The sequence below is a fragment of the Epinephelus lanceolatus genome, chromosome 4 (assembly GCF_041903045.1).
Source record: "Epinephelus lanceolatus isolate andai-2023 chromosome 4, ASM4190304v1, whole genome shotgun sequence".
Taxonomy (NCBI): Eukaryota; Metazoa; Chordata; class Actinopteri; order Perciformes; family Serranidae; genus Epinephelus; species Epinephelus lanceolatus.
In genome coordinates this window covers 20,158,001-20,175,584 of record NC_135737.1, presented here as the reverse complement: position 1 = coordinate 20,175,584, position 17,584 = coordinate 20,158,001, and the positions used below count along the sequence as shown (strand labels likewise).

The 17,584-nt window shown below is 42.1% G+C and overlaps 1 protein-coding gene across 6 annotated transcripts in view; it reads right to left on the bottom strand.

The window, feature by feature from the left end:
• pitpnm3 (PITPNM family member 3) overlaps positions 1 to 17,584 on the bottom strand; it is a 132,136-nt gene that overhangs the window by 28,476 nt on the left and 86,076 nt on the right. For all 6 annotated transcript variants that reach the window (XM_078167008.1, XM_033631877.2, XM_033631879.2 and 3 more), the window contains 3 exons: positions 16,334 to 16,521; positions 3,566 to 3,723; positions 2,669 to 2,839 (listed from right to left, as the gene is read on the bottom strand). In XM_078167008.1, the coding sequence (XP_078023134.1) occupies positions 2,669 to 2,839; positions 3,566 to 3,723; positions 16,334 to 16,521 (517 nt within the window). The remainder of the gene's footprint in view (positions 1 to 2,668; positions 2,840 to 3,565; positions 3,724 to 16,333; positions 16,522 to 17,584) is intronic.

Genomic DNA, 17,584 nt, shown 5'->3' with positions numbered 1-17,584 from the left:
GGGTGTTGATGTCAAAGTCATACCCACAGGAGCTTGATTTGATTGGCTTTCCATGCCTTCATAAACTCTAATTACCATATTACAGAGCAGGAAATGGGTGATGTGTGCCACTGTTTCTTCTGTGTGTCTGCATGAGCGAGTGTGTTTGTGTGTCTGCCTCTGCCTGCGTGCACCTGTCTATGGTTTTTAATTTAACACATAATTTGACAGCATCCAAGCCCGATCAATGAAACGGCGATGCAGGCCCATAATTAAAACTCGGTATAGCTGCAAGCCTACGCTGTGTGTCTGCCTTTACACTCCATCACCTTTATCTGCACCACCGGTTCTCAGAGGCGTCAAGCATCCCGCATGGGGACTGGCTGAACATGATTAAATTAATAAATCACAGCTTGGGCATCCAGTTTACAGAGGTAAAAACACTGCGTTATTTAATACCGTGTGTCATTTTTTGAACACAGGTCACATAAAAGTGAAACACACTCAGCAAACAAATCCAGATTGTGAGGAACAGCGCAATGGTTTCAAGTAAGTGATGAGTTAGTTACTTGGTGAAGCTCGTTTCAGACGTGGAATATGTAACATTACTCACTTAATCTGTCTGTAGAAGTAATGGTTGCTGGCATTCAAACATAGTTTCCATTACGCAAATGTCCATTACTGTCCGTTTCTATTATGTGATCTCCACTACAACTTCACATTAGAGTCCTGCGTGGGACTGTTTTATTATTACCGCTCCTGATTGCTCCCACTGGATTTTTGGCCATTACTTCCCGCTCCTGCAGTGTGTGTGTCCTACTCCTGTCTGTTCCTGAATTTTGCATGTCTGCTCCCACCCACACCCGCAGCCTGGGGGGGCTCACCATGGCCACCAAACGACTGTTTGTTACGTTTAATGTGAGTAAATGTAATTACATATGTAATTATTGCAACCCTTATCTGCACAATTGCAAATGTTTGTAACATTCTGTGCTATTGTTTCAGGTAAATAACATTCCAGATAGGGTTATTGTTACTTCTTCTACTATCTCTCATAGAATGGACAAAGCATTTGCAACAGCTGACTTACACCTGCACACAAAGACGGCCGGTAAAGAGGCAGACTTGTTGTATTCTAACAGGTAATGGGAACTGCAGTTCATTTTTTGACTGCCCCCTCCAACCTGCAGCAAAGTTAAAACTATCTGCTCCCGTGAGATTTGTGTTGAGTCCTGCAGGACCCTAATCACAGTTTTTTGAATAGATTTTATTCACTTAGTACAAATACAGGATGATTATGTGGAAAACATACAGGGATCTCAAAGGTCCAGTGTGTTGTATTCAGGGGCAACTACTGGCAGAAATGGCATATAATATTCATAGCTATGTTTTCATTAGATTATAATCACCTGAAAAAAAAAGGATTGTTGTGTTTTCGTTACCTTATAAAGAGTTGTTTATATCTACATATGGAGCAGGTCCTCTTTCACAGAGCACTCCATGCTGTTCTACAGTAGCCCAGAACTGACAACCAAACACTGGCTCTAGATAGAGTCCAATCGAGTTACATAATCATAATTATTTTAAAATTTTTTATGTAGAACTGCCACACCATTTACATAACAAAGATGTCTGAATAGGGCTTAATTTAATTAGCCAGTACTTTTTTAAATAATCTGTTTCTGCTTTTATCCTACTTAAGAATATACTGTATTGCAGGGTACCCAGTAAGAAGCATACTTGAAAGCAAACTGGGAATATCACCATATCACTATGACAAATTTGACATATTTGACAAATGTGCTTCGAGTACGCCGGATTTCCACTGGATGGAGCCGGAACGCAGCACAGCCGCAGCCAATGGAAACACACCCATTGACTAGAATTGAATTCTATCGGCTCCGCTGCCATGCCGGAGCGGAGACGCAACCAACACACATCTGGTGGAAAGAGGCCGTTATACATATTTGCATGTTGAGTAAGGGTTTTGAATTTCTTAAAGCCGTGCACCAAACCACAAAGCCCTATCTTCTGATCTGAGCTCATGCTTGCAGGCTGTTAGCTTCGAGAGATCAGTCCTTGCCCTACTTTCTTTCAGTGAGGTAGGTGGATAGAGGGCCAGGGGAACCAGGCAATGCGTCATCGTTGCAGTTTAGAACGAGTCTCTATGTCCCAAAAGTGGGCTAAAACATGCTTCAAATAAATCAGTGGCTCATTAAGGACTCAGTCTCTACAACCAGGCCCTCTGGGGGGATTACAGCAGTGCTGTGCCATATCTAGCAGACTAATATCTCACATACTGTGGCTGATCCTCAGAGAACAGTAGCAGGCTAAAGGTACTGCACCACAAGAAAATGAAGTATAATTACTACAAACTTTCAGCCTGAGCGCAGGATTTAGCTCTGCCTCTGCAGGGCAAGCTCACACAAACTGGATTGAGGCTCCACATGTGCGTCTGTGAAAATTCACATTACTGTGTCATAGAATCTCTGTGCCCCTTTAATCGAGTCTCACTAACATAATTCCTCAGAGATTTCACACCAGCTTTGAAATGCAGAATCCAAAAGGTCATTAATATGGCTACAGTCATACCAGAAAATAGATTAACCAATGAAATATTCAACAGGTGCTACCCTCGCGTCCCCCGAGACTCGTAAATTGATTTCCAGGGTCAAATCACACATCTTACCTATGAGCATTGTGCGTCCATCTCCTAGAGGGTAGCGCTGGTAGCGCGGCACAGCAAAGGGTGGCAACTTGTGGAAGAGAGGCTGTAATAGCGGCTCCAGTCTGGAGGCTGAAGGGTCCGAAGGGTAAAACAGGTTGAAAATCTGAGAGCAGGCTGGATGTAGCTGGCTCACTGAGGGTCACAAACACAATGGACAGGCAAATCCATTAGGGACATTGTGAAGCAGACAAGTGAAGTGTGGCTGTGCCCATGAGCATTTCGGAAATGCCACAGGTAGAATTACAAAACTCTAGATGATAATAACCTGTAATTTAGCATTTTCTAACTGTCTATGTAAGTGCTCACCGTAAGAGGACTTTGTTCATAGCAAACTATATTAAAGAGTGGAGCAGGCAAGGTGTAACTTTGGATTGAGAAGTGGAGGGGACACAATAACACAAGGGGTCTAGGGTGTCCACCATCAGTTTTTTATCATCAGTAATTATCTATTTATTCATTTTTTATCAGGAATAAAAAAATATATATATATTTTTCTTGTAATGCAGGGGTAAAATCCAGGTTAAATGAATCAGATCCTTTTAAAAGTCGTTGATTATTCTTACTGAAAAACTCATTAAATGACAATCCAGCTGTGTCATTTCACTGCAGTCACATTTCAATCAATCAATGAATCAATCAAACTTTATTTCTATAGCGCCTCTTACACCGGTTAGCGCAGGCAAGTGTTTCAGGGGTAAGTGCACCTTAATAATAACAGCACAAATGGAAAGTAAAATAACTGGAGACAAGCTGCTGTTATCTGCGAGTGCTTGTGCACATACTGCACTCACACTCAGGCGTGGATATGAACTGCATTGTCTAACATAGTGTATGCCACATATGTGTTTCCAGTCTTACCCTGGACGGCAGGCAGCACAGTGCGTCTCATGGCCAGCACAAGGCCTAACGGGCAGCCCAGCAGGAAGCAGTCTGACACTTCAAAGTCAAATCGACCAGGGTTCAACACCAGGCTGGTGCCACTGCCACCACGCAGCTCCACACCCTCCTTCATCAAACTGGGGAATAGACATAGACAGGAGGAAGGCAAGTGAGGATTTTGTGAAAGTGGTTTATTCAGCAATAACGTAGTGATGATTGGGTTGTAGTAAGCATTCAAGTGCATACATGAGACTGATATGCTGCAGGTTTGCTTTGAAAGTTCTTCATATTGTTCATCACAAAAGCTGTTTTTATGAAGAATGAGGAACAAGTGAAAGCCATAAAATGTGGCTTCAGTTCAGACAGTTGTGGGATGTTATTATTCCTTTCAACAGGGGTAATCTAATTTTTTAAATGTCAATAATGTGCAAACTGAAGTTGGAAAGGCAAAAGTCTCTGTCTTGACAGAGATGAGTCAGTGTAGCTTTTGCTTTGTCCTGATTCAACCGTAGGCTGGATAGTTTTAACATTCTGGGGTCGTTGTCAGCACTGTGCCTTTATGACTCAGCCTGTGCAGCTCTTCACTCAGCCTTCACAGGCTGCATCACGCTTACAGCTGTTTGAACAGCGTAGCCCGTCTCAGCCATGACGAGATCTCTCTGCTCTCTAGTGAGCCAACATTTCCCCATTAAGTCCTGCATGGGGAGAAAGGATTAGCCGACAGTCTCCAGCCATCTTTAAAAACCAAATCAATAGTGCTTTGATTGACTTCCGCTTCCATTTTGGTTTTTGTCTTCTCTCTCATAATGTGTCCATTCCTACCATGCTGTTAAGAAACTGTCGGTCTGTCTATTTATCTCTCAAAATTAATTACTGATGCAAAATGCTGTCATTGTCACCGTCACGGCTGTGCCCCTTTTGTTTCTTTCCCACTTCCCCCAGGGTCTCTTATGCACCATTCTCTGTGTTTTATATAGGGTTTGTTTCATTCTCGCTCTCCCAGCTTGTGAATCCCTATTCAACCAGCACACCTACCATCCATCAGCTCATCACCCCTCCCATGGCTCACCACACACCTAGTCACATTCAGCTCAATGCCTCTTCTGCAAATCAACCCCAGCTGTCTCAACTACTCTGGTGGAGACTTGTTTCAGGCCTCGCTAGTCCAGGTAATTCTGAGAACTGTGAGGACATTAGGCTCGTTTGAGATTAACTGCGCCTCGCCTGGAAAGTGGACGAGATCAGGCTGCTGCAGGAGGTGGTAACAAAAAGCCACAGTCAATTCACACAGTTTCCTGACAGTTTCCAGCAGCCTTCAGTCTGCGCAGGAAGTCACAGAAACACTCGCATCCTGTTAGATCTGATTCCAGTTTATTAAAATGTTATCAGACCCATGTATCTGTTTGTTCACAGTCTCAGATTGTTTTAGTTGTGACAGAAGAGCCTATTAAAATGCTTTACAGGCAATCTGTAATTTCTGTTCATGTTTCAGCCTCCACTTTACATGACTTGTCGTGTACATCAGCATCACATCAATTTGCAGAGCAGATCTGTCCCCCTCAAACTACATAAATAAATTAAAAACATTAATAAACACAGAGGAGAGAAATGCAAGACAACAGCTTTCATGAAAAAATCAGTCAGATATAATCAGGGCTTCACATCTGTACAGGTGTTATTTTAAGAATCCTCACATCCCACTTAATACAAACCTTTATACAATAGACTGACTACTACTAAATGTCACCATCAGCCACACAACCTGTTTTCTGTTAGGAGATTAAACTTTCAAATCAAACGAAAATCTCTCCAATTAAACAAAAATAAAAAGTTAATACAAAACATCATGTGGTTGAGCGAGAGCCAGGTGTTTCCCATCATACCCTGGATCATGAAGTCGGTTGAGAGCAACTGCAGCGCCTGACTCTAAAAACCCCAGCCACCTCAATCTCGTGAGATTATCATCGTGCACCTTTGCAAAACAACAAAGCAAATCGGAATGACGTCAGACACAAATCTCACTGGCGTGCATTGTGAGGTGATCAAGGGTAATAGATTCTGTGCAGCCCTGGCTTATCTTGAAAGAGCCTAGTAACTGTGCCTCAGGATCATCTGCCTTCCTGTCTGCCTGCCAACCCTGCTCACGCCACTCATCCTCGTCCAGCCTGGTCTGCAATCCACCATCGCCCCTCTGCTATGTGCCTCACACTCTTCTCTTCACTCACTCATTCCCTGTTGACTTGCGATAAACCTCCTTAAACGTCATCATCACAGCACTCATGGGTAATCATGACACCCTCCAAACTCAGAGAAAAGTATTGGTAGTGTCTGAGTGGCTGGAGAGACAGGAACCACTGCGTAATTACTCATTACATGAAAGGTAAATGCAAAGTAGTGATGTGCATGGTGTCCCATGTGCACATGTCAAAGACACCGTCTAGTACAAAATCAAGTTTTTAGTCTTGCTGACATGTCCATGTGGTGTCTTTTATATCCTTTAAGATATATAATGGGCGAAATAAGCAGTCAATGTCATTGCTGAGCATTTTTGCTAAACCTAATCTCGTCAACTTCCGTGGTATCAGAGGACAAGCCAGGCTATGTACTGTTTTTTCTGCAAGTTTAGTAAGTTCAGTTTTCACTTCAACTTGTCAGACCTGACGATCAGGAGCAAGGTTTATCTAACATTAGCAACTCATTATCAGCCGTTTGATATGCAGTCACCTGTTGCTGTTCACAAGCAGAAATTTGTGTGTTTGATGAGCAGAGTCGAAGGTGAGCAGGTGCGCTCCAGCTGCAGGCAAACGGCTGAGGGGTGGGACTAATTTGCATATTCATAGATTCACACATACAAAATGCTGCAAAGGTGAAGAGTTATATCTAACACGTTTTAAGGCATGAAGGGACCTCTACACTTCTAAATATGTGATGTTGATGAACAGAGATGAGTTCTTAGGAGTTTAATTGATGCCCGCAGAGGAACTTTAAATTTATTTCAACAGAAATCCATGCTCAGTGCAAGTGCACTTTTCATTCAATGGTGTATAAATTACCTGTTGGTGTAGAAAGTGAAGTCTTATTTTTGCTGCCTGGAGGGGATAAACTTCCCTTTTTCCAGCTAAAGCATATGTCATTTAACTGCACATTGTTACCAGTATGCTAAATTAATATGAAAAATATTCAGTGGTGGGTAGAGAACTGAAAATGTATACTAGTAAATTACATTTACTCCCATAATAGTGACTTAAGTAAAGTAAAAAAAAAAAAAAACGTACCTTGTTGATGATTACTTAAAGCACAAGTTACTTTGCATTAATAGTCTTTAGGGCAGTGGTTCCCAGCTGGTGAGTCACAGTCCAAAAGTGGGTCGCTGGTCCATTCTGAATGGACCACAAGTGACTCATTAATGTGTCAAGTTTGTGAGAAGCACACTTTATTTTGAAGTACAGTGAATTTCCAGCACACAGCTTTTACTTTGAAGTGCTGTTTCCTGCTGTAAAGTGAGTGAATAATTGGCAGCTTCTCAACAGAGATAGCAAACTAGCTCGATGACATAACCAAACGAAAGTATGACACTGAATATATTAAAGGAAATGGCCACTTTAGAATGAAGATACAGACTTACTGACCCTCATGCCGACAAGAAGTCCAGTGTAGTTTTTTAATCCACAAAACTCGTTCGGGGTATCGGAGGATAACAGCTAGCCGGAATAACAGCTACACTTGCAGTGCATGGAACCCACATTTTGAAAATGTAATAAAACTCAGCTAATGCATTTCAAATAGGGCTGCCACTAACGATTATTTTCTTTGTCGACTAATCTGTCGATTATTTCTTCGATTAGTCGACTAATCATTTCATTGAAAAATGTGTTAAAATGTTGAAAAATGTCGGTCTGTCTCACCCAAACCCCCAAATTACGTCATCTAATGTCTTGTTTCATACTCACGCCAAAGGGTTTTAGTTCACTGTCACAGGAGAGTGTGTAAAGCTGCCAATATCTGAACGTAAGAAGCTGCAGTAAGAGTATCTTGGGGTACTTTTATAGTACTTTTCTATGAAAAATGACTCAAACCGATTAGTTGACTACTAAAATAGTCACCGATTATTTTAATAGTCGATTAGTCATCAATTAGTCGACTAGGCTAATCGTGGCAGCCCTAATTTCAAAAACGCCAGAATGGCTCGTCCGTCGTAATCCAAGTGCCCTGAAGCCGTGGCATGCAAAATTGACTTGAAAAGACTTAATTTACTCCACTTTTATAGCATCATTTCTCACCGTGGTCAGTTAGCCTGCCCTGCAGGTGTGCTGTGTTTACATGGCAACTCGCACGAGACTAGCTGATGGCTAGTGGTGGTGCTAGTTCTCGAGTCTCACGCGAGTTGCTATGTAAACACAGCATGCCTGCTGCTTATCAGGGGCGGCTGGCCAATAGAGGGCGATAGGGTGCCACCCCTCCTCGAGCCACAAAAGAAAAGAAAGATGATAATAAATGTATGATTATCATCATCATTATTGTCATATATACACACAATATATTAATTATTCTGATAATTTTCACTTGAAACAGCTCGTCCTGCCTCTGAATATCCAATCAGATGCAGTGTGAAGTCACGTTCCGGCCCTTTGGGGCGATATCAGCCTGGCTGGAAATCGCCCCGACTCACTCTCATAGACTTCCATGTAAAATGCTTTTTTTTCTAAATGCAGGCACTCCAATGCAATCTCTGTGGGTTCTGGGAGGGCTTGCCCCAACGTGTTTTCGTCATACGTAAACCACCAAGGATCATTCATGTACTCCTCGGATGGTCCGATTCCCCATGTCGGGAAGTCGTTCTTACTTCATTGTGTGTTCATGAGCATTTAGGTGGTAATGTGGAGACATCATGGACATTACAAAGAAGATGAGTTGTATTTTATCACTCAAAATGTTTAAAAAACACGTCGTCAACCGTTTCCACTGAAATATTGCTTTACGGTCGGAAACTCATTTTTCCGATTATTCCGACATCACATGAGGCAGCGCCACTGCGCAGCGGTCACATTCAAGATCAACATGGCTAAAGTTTCCAGCTGATCCAAGAGGCTTTTTAACCATATAGGTTATACTGGGTACGTCCCAATTCTCTTATTTTATACTGCTAATTCCTAACTCCTTACTTGAACTGGAAGTCGTTTGAGCTCCGCCATCTTTAAGGCCGTCTCATGTCTCTTATTCCTGCCAGTAAGGAGTTAGTGTTAGGCGCTAGGAGGGATCTGTTAGGTGCGATGAGTAAGGTAACACGAGAGGTTCCTAACAGGAAGTCTTTTTCAGCTTGAGGCCCTGACGTATAAATACCCGCCCCCTTCGTCTGTCTCATTTGAATGAGATGGCGGAGAAACAGCGCAAGTGTACCCGTTACATGCATTCTTTGCAATGAAATGTTGTAATTCACATGCCTACGTGACTACAAAGAGTAACGTTAATGATATTTCGTGCAAGACTGTCATGCTGTAATTAAGTTTATTTCATTCACAACCCGTTGCGGTGTTCAGCGGACTGTCGGTGATGTGTGGCTGTTAAATGTGCAGCTGCTCGAGTGATATAACACCACGCACACACACATATACAAACACATTTGCCCATCATTAATTGTCCTGCATGTCATGTGAGTGGAATAATGTTAAATAGGCTGTAGGTAATATTAATTATTAATATTAATATTAATTATTATTATTACTTTCATTAATGTTGTTGTAAGCTACTGTCGTTACCGTCTGTCCTGCATCTCTCTCTGTCTCTCTCTCTCTGTCTGTCTCTCTGTCTCTCTTTCTGTCTCATACGGATTACTGTTAATTTATTATGTTGATCTGTTCTGTACGACATCTATTGCACGTCTGTCTGTCCTGGACGAGGGATCCCTCCTCAGTTGCTCTTCCTGAGGTTACAGCTTTGATCAGTGAATATAATGTGACTTGGGATGTACACCAAACGCTGGCTCCGTTATGCAGCAGATCCAGCTGTGCCGCCCATAGGTGCCACCGTCGTCCGAATAGGACGTCGCTTTACGTGACGCTTCAGAGTAAGGCCGTCTCATGTCTCTTATCAGCAATCCTCGCTCCTCACTCCTAACTCCTGACTCCTTAAATGTTTTCCTAAGTGGGAGGGACTAAACAGTTAGGTAAGGTGGCTAGGTTAGGTGGTTAGCAGTAATTGTAAGGGACTTGGGACGTACCCAAAGTAATGACACATAGTGCGCCCAAATGCACACCTGTTCGTTCCTCTCTATGGATTTTCTCCGCGACCGTTAGCATGAAGCCACTCATATCACATGAAACAGCGGAACTGCAGCTTTGTTGGACACTTGTTGGTAGTCCAATGTTTTCACAGTGAAAAAAAATGATAAAGTTACACTAAAATTATGTATAACAGAGCTTTCATACAGCTTTGCACACACATTACTCTTGGATGGCTTACTCGCGAATGCAGGGTTGCACAGAAATGCCACGCATATCACATGAAAGCGCAGGAGCAGAGCTTTGTGATACTACACACATCATTGTGCTGTCATCCCATCACGCTATAAATACAGATCAATTGTCTACAAAGTGAAAACCTGACGAATTTCTTTACAACCCATTATACAGATCTTGTTATCAGTCACTTCATATAGTGAGGAATATCGTATCTTACCACGTCTTAGGCTTGCGTGTGTTTCTCCCTGTCTATCCACATTTGTAGTCCGGCTTTCAAGATGCAAATATTTCCATATTGTCCAGATGACACTCCATCAAACTTTGTATGACAAGACCAGCCACTTCACCTTTGCGCAGCCAGACAACTGTAGCCTAATTATGCATGCATGACAGGGCCGTAGTCACCATATACATTGAGGGGGACATGTGTCCCCCCAATGCCCAAAATTTCCCCCCAGTATATAACTGAAACTGAGAAACAGCAACAAAAAAAATGTTCAGGTCAGGTCAAAGAGCAGTGATACTATGTGATGTGCATTGTATTAAGTTGTAGGGTATGCCTGAATTTAATTCTTTAATCAGAATACAAAATTCATTTCCACTTAGCTATAATAAAATGTTTTCTGATTAAGACTGAGAATGACTCAGTGAATACCTTACTCAATTTTATTTGATTAATGGTAAAACAGGCCTCTGTTTACATTCAAAGGTATTTGTGTGGGCAAACTGATGAAAATTAGACTGTTGATGACCACAGTGGATTGTTCAGTCATTGCAGAGCCAAATTAATTCAAATTTACCCACTGAATGGGTCACCTCAGCCATCATCACAACAATTGCCCCCCCTGAGAAATTTGGCAGGAGCCATCACTGCTGCTTATTGTCGCTACAACTAAGCTAACTACATTTTGACTTACAATATGTGCAACTTACTTCAATGTACTTGTAGAGGTTAGAAGATCAGTTTTAAAAAGTCATCTCAAAACTGTTTTTTGGGGGCATCACTAGCATAATGGATAGTGCTGGCGCCCCATGTACAGAGGCAATGCCTCGCTGCAGCGGTTGCAGGTTCAGCTCCGGCTTGCAACCCTTTGCTGCATGTCACCCCCCACTCTCTCCCACCCCATTTCACTCTGTTCTGTTCATTAAAGGCAAAAAGCCCAAAAAATAATCTTTAAAAAAAAGAAGAAAAAAAAGAAAGTGTTTTTCGGAAGGCACAGCAGGCACTTCTTTATGTAATGGTTGTCTTTTTAGATTTTGGTATATAAAAAGTGTGGCCAAATTGTCGCTGCAAGCTGCCTCTCCTCAAAACTCAACCCCTGCATTTACAGAAGACTAGTTGTAGCAAATGTATAAATGGCAAATGCAGTGAAATAAAAAGGCAAATATTATAGTGGCTTACTATTATTGAGTAAATGCTTGATGTGTTTTAATGAGGGATAATGGCCAATAAACACATAGCATGTAACAAAATACCCAGCCCATTACTGCAGCAGCAAATAGATCTGTGGCTGATGCCTACCTATTAAAGTATTGCAAATAGATTTCCTTGTGGCCATTAGGCATGCACAAAGCCTTTTAGGAGCTCTAACTACACACAATCTTTTTTCTAATCACTTTAGACTAAATAGATGTCTGAATTTTGTCAGTTATGTCCATTTAGATGTTCGTTTTTTCTCCGAAGTTAGTTTTATTACCATCTGTTTGAATATCAATAAAACTGGTCAGAACACATCCCTAACAAAGACAGACTGGGGAAAGACAAGGTAAACATAAGACACGTCAGCCCCACTGCTTGCTGCACTGAGCACTCTCTCCTGGGTTCTCTTAGGTGTTGTGACTATTTGCACATGATCTCACAGCCAATACCCAGTTGGAGCCAATGCAGAGCAATCTGTATGTGAAAAGGAGTTGACGCTGTTGTAGACAGATATGCAGGAGGTCATTCTGATAGGCCGGATGATGTGTGTAAAAAATGAATTTTAATAAGCCCTCTTGTCGACTGGGAATATCCACTGGGAGGTGCAGGGGAAAAGAGCAATCCAGCAGCACAGGCAACCCTTCAAACAGCAATGTCTGGGATTAATCAGGAATGTAACAAGAAGTGAAAGGTGAGAGGTGCAACCCCACGAACACAATGTGTCATAACTGTGAACAGATGGGATCCTCTCTGCAGTGACTGTGTTAGGGCTCATTTATGCTCCCGTTACGTATGAAAATGTATACGTCCGTTTCAAACGATGTTACCGCAGAAATACGGACGAAATGAACGCGGAGCACAGACAGAAGGCTCCGTCCGTATCCGGATCCGTATTTAACACTGAGCATAAATGAGCCCTTAGTGTGATGGTGTAAGCCTGGTGAAGCCTGTGATTTGGAATGGGAACACTGGTTGCTTGAAGTGCATCAACATGACAGTCGGACCCCCTCCAGCCACCCCGACCCAGCTGAAATCACCCACAGCGCTTGGTCTCCCACACAAACTGGCTGGCACAGGCACAAACAGGCTATTTATAGTCCAGCAGAGGCAGGTAGGCATGCAGGGCAGTCAAGCTGCTAATATTGATAAAGAGCAGGGGCAAGACAGGGTGATACATTCCAGGAAAACCTGGATGAGGGCCGCAGTGAAACATCTGGGTTATCGTATGAACCCCTTACACACTCATCAGTGATTGACAAATGCTATTTGACAGAAATGGATGACAGTATTTCTACTTTGTCTGTCTCATGTGCTCTTTTTGCCAAGTGTGGGTGTTTGTGTGCACTACATTTTGGTTTGGGCCAAATTGTGCAAATTTAAATGCTGGAAATCATATATGAGCCGTGACACTGTTCATTTTTGACTTGCACAAAACACTGAATCCATTTTGCTCCAGTGCATTTCCAGATTTACCAAACTTTTGCTGTACATGGGAGGCTATGTTTGTACAAGCAACTGTTTGATTGTACACAGTGCACAGTCTGTGTATGCCTCTCCTTTCTGCACCACCCATTGTTGTACAAAAAAAGCAGTCTGATTTTGATTATAGGCTTTTTTCTTTGCGTGTATTGTATTGTGTGTGAATGAATGTGTGTGTTAATGTATTTTAAGCTATGTTTACAATGAAAAGAAAAGCTGTTGGTTTTTGCACCGAAGTCACACAAGGTCGCTTTCTTTAAGGAGAATAAATAAAAACATGGCATGTATTTTGCCTTTGAACGCCTTTTGAAATCCTTTTGACATTTCTAGTCTGATCAGAGCTTACTGGAGCTTTTTCTTATTCAGAGTATTGTAAATTCTAACCATAACTGTAGAAAGAAATATGCAGGTTTTCCAAGTGGCAAATGTGGGTATATTGCAAAGGGTAAAGTTGTATTTGTTATTCTATGTCATGACACTCATATATAAGGTGATATATGAAATTTGATACGACAGTTAGTTCAGACCAAGCAATTTAATTGGACAAGAGGCATTCCATGAGTCCTGATATACAGTATAACAGCACTGAGACTTTAACTATGCATAAAGATTATGTTAACTGTTAATTAGCCTACATTAAGGGTCGTTGTAGCAAACTTTGCACTGCAATGAGGAACATATTTCTAGAAATAAAATTTGAGTTAAATAATGAGTGGTCATCAGAAAAGGACGAAGGGATGGAAAAAAACTCTCCAGGTATGCTCATATGGCATCAGATGACAACACAACATAGTGATGAAGCTGTTAACTCATCAGCATCACACGTATGCCAACAAAGCAACTGACAGCAGACTCTTATTTAACTGGTCACACGATAAATGGAAACCTACAGATAAATTGTACATGATACAAAAGGCCCGTTTCCACCGCAGGAACTTCGGGGTAAATTTACGGGGCCGGGGCCGTTGGTGCGTGTCTCCACCGCAGGAACCACCTCTGAAGGACAGAGTTGCAGAACTTTTACAGGGGCTAAACAAGTCCCTGCATCGGAGTAGGTATTTAGAACGGCCCCAGAAACTCCTGGCTCGGGCTTGGGGGTTACTTGGTGCTGATCAGTCTGAGTGGGTGGAAGTTCGCTGCAAAGATCAGCCTCTCATTGGGCGGAACGAGCCACCCGCTGAAGTCCTGCCCTACCACCTCCGGTTGCAGTTTTCAACACGTCCTTTACTAACTTTTGCGGTGTTTGATCTTGCGGGAATGTAGCCATTTCTCTGCCATGGTTCGCGTCCTGTAGGGGATATTTTTGTGGGCGTGTTACACCAAAACCTGTTTCCCCCCCGCAATATTTTTGCAAGCGCACCGTTGCTGTGGCACCACCAAGAACGACTGTGATTGGCTGAAAGAAATACAAGCAGCCGGGGCGTTTTTTTCTCCAATGTTAAAGTGAGAGTCGGCCCAGCCAGACCTTTCTTTTCTTGAGAAAATCGGAATGTGACGTCATCAGAAAGCAAACGAGGCAGACGGGGGGTTAGCTCATTCATAGCTTCCACCGCCATGTGAACAAACTCAATAAATGGTCCGTGAAAAACATATTTTTTTCTAGCGGATATCTTAGTTACAACATGATTGAGCTAGCAAAGCAGTTTTGTGTTGCTATGTGTGGTATTTATTCAGTTTTGTTCCTTTTCTCGAGAATTTTGGACTGATGCTGCTCTACTGATTTTCTCAGCTTTTAATACACTGACACCAATATTAGAAGAAATGGTCTTGTTTCTGAGCTGTAATACAGACGTACAACCTATTAACTGTGCTCTCAAAGCCATCTGTCTTACTGGAAAGTTTCACATTCATAAATCTAGAATCATTCAGACTAAACCTAACATAAATTTATTTCGTATTGAATTACAATATCTCTTTGCCTCTGTCTCCAAAATAACTAAAAACAAGAAAACTTTTAAGACCTCTCAAATAATTGGTAAAATCCTATGTATTGAATGATCTAAATATGTGATATATAACAAAACTGATCAGGCTGTTCGGCATATGGTATAGTTTTTCCCTCGTACACCTTATTGTTGGTACATGTTTTCTTTTCCTTCTTATGTTCTTAGCATATTAGTTATTTTCTGTTCTTTTTGGTCCATTTTATGTTCCGTTTGGTTATGTCATTTTACATGTTATTAATGTCTTTTTGAAGGATGTTGCAGAGCAGCAACATGTTAATCAACAATACGTTGTTATAAATACACATCCAATGATCTGTAATACGTTGTTATAATTGCACTTAATGTAATGCAATGTCAAGTCTATTAATAAAGGATTAAGGAAAAAAAAATAAAAAAAAAAATTCAGTTTTGGGAAATCACGATGTCTAGAAAGCATCAGTGGCTGCAGCTGACAAGGGACAGCTAACAGCAGCAGCAAAGCTAACATCAGGACGTCATCTGTTAAAAGCCTCCCGTTGTCGGAAACGACATGAAACTACTCCAGTTAGCTCAATCATGTTGTAACTAACACATCCGCTGGAAAAAATACTTTTTTCACGGACCACTTTGTGAGTTTAATGAGTTATTACAGACACCGCTATCGGCTAAGAGCTAACAGCGTCCCTACGCCACTACTTTGCCACGGTCAAAATGGTCGCGCAACGATTACATCACATCCAGAGCCCGGTAACTTTACAGGAACCTTCCTCCTACTCCGCTCTCTCAGTGGAGACATGGCAGTTGAGAGGGCCGAGCGAGAGGACGTTCCTGTAGTAGTTCCTGCCCCCCAAATAGTACCAGGAACTTCTTCAGTGGAAACGGGCCTAAAGTAGCTGTCCTGTGGTAACATGTAGATACACAAAGTAGCACGCTAGTATGCAGGAGTGTTTGTGTGTTGCCTGGCAACAGTCCAGTTGCTTAAACTATTTGTGCTGGTGGAGCCAAATAAATTGTTAACTGAACATGTAAATCATAACCTGTTGCCACTTTTATTAATAAATGGCACATGTAGAACTGTTGTATAAAAGAAATACCACACTCCCTCTCATGTCTTATTGCTTAAACATAGAAAATCAATTCAGAAAGTTTCAATTGCTTAAAAAAAACAGAGATGAATGTCTGTTTTTGGATAATCAAGCAAATGCCTGAAAAATCCAAGTACTTCACAGTAATGATGCAAATTCCTATAGAAAAATCCAACATAACAATGAATCCCACTTATTGATTTTTCAACATAACCTTTAATGGCCTGATACATCCAGAGATAGCAACTGGATGGATACCTTGATATAAACAGCATGCCAAGGTTTTTGTTGCTACAGTCAACTAAATATATTGTCTTACAGTATATGTTGTCATACCATAAAACCCTTGTGTGGGGGTAAATTCATGTGTGCTGTCTCACCTGGAAAAAAAGCTGTGCTGGCCTGTGGACGAGGTGTCTCCATCATATGAGTCACTCTGCTTACGGCTGAGCGGCAGCCCGCTCTGGCTGTGTCCTTCATTGGGGGCGGAGATATCGATGTTGCTCTTACTGAGCCTCTTGCTGGAACTCAGACCCAGGCTGGACTCCCCGAGCAGGCCTGAGTTATCCTGAGAGGACGGAGGAGATTGTGGAACATACTGTGAAGCCTCAAAGCAGTGAAGGCACCAGAAAATAAAACCTTATCCAACAGGAGTTGATGAGTGTTCCCAGGTGTGCACCGAAAAAACATACCTGTGAAGGAGTGAATCTTTTTAGGTGTGAGGGGATTTGCATAGCAAAGGGGAGGGGAGGAGTGTGAGGGAGCAACAGACAGAAAGTGCAGATCATGTGACATTTAGCAGGAGCAAAATCAAATTATAAGATGCTTCAAGAGGGCAATCCAGCATGATGAATATGCTACATGCACGTCACAGTAAAAGCTAAAAATGGTGCCTGGAAAAACTCAGATGCCCATCAGATTACCCACACACACAATTTTTATTTACACCTTTCAGGTATGAGACTTCTGAAAACACAGTGCCAAGGACTTTGCCTCTTGTGTTCAGTGACATTTCTAAAGGCTGTCTTGACAGAAGTGTTGTGCTGAAAAACTGACAGGAAATAGACATAGCAAAGGTGACTGCTGTGTTTTGATAGCCTCTGTTCGTTCACTAGTGCAGACTAATGGTGCCACATAGACACGCTTTTGACAGTTAGCTCCACTAATGATTAAATAAGCATAATTTTGATTAGTTGCAGTTAGGATTGGGTCGGTATGAGAAAAAAAAACGGTCCGGTTTTTGTAAAAAAAACCGCATCAAGTCGGTAATACCGGATTTTCGCCACTTGGGGGCGCAATTGACTCATTTAAAATAAAAAACGACCTTAGGACAACAGAGTGACAGTAACAAGTTGTTTCTTTTATTCCTTACAAATAAATTTTGCAGCTTACTCAATCAGTGCAAACAAGGGTTGCCTCCTTCGTCTGGCTCAAAGCCAAAGTGTTGCCATAGTGGCGCATTCCTTGATTTCATCGAGACTAAACTGTCCGCCATTATCGACTCCCCGTCACTATTAAACAAACTCCAGGCTACAGTAGAGGCGCATGCGCACTCGCACCTCCTAGCTCAGTCCCCGCCCCGCCCCACCCCCTCTCTCTCCTGCTTGCTGTGCACTTGGTGAAGAGACACA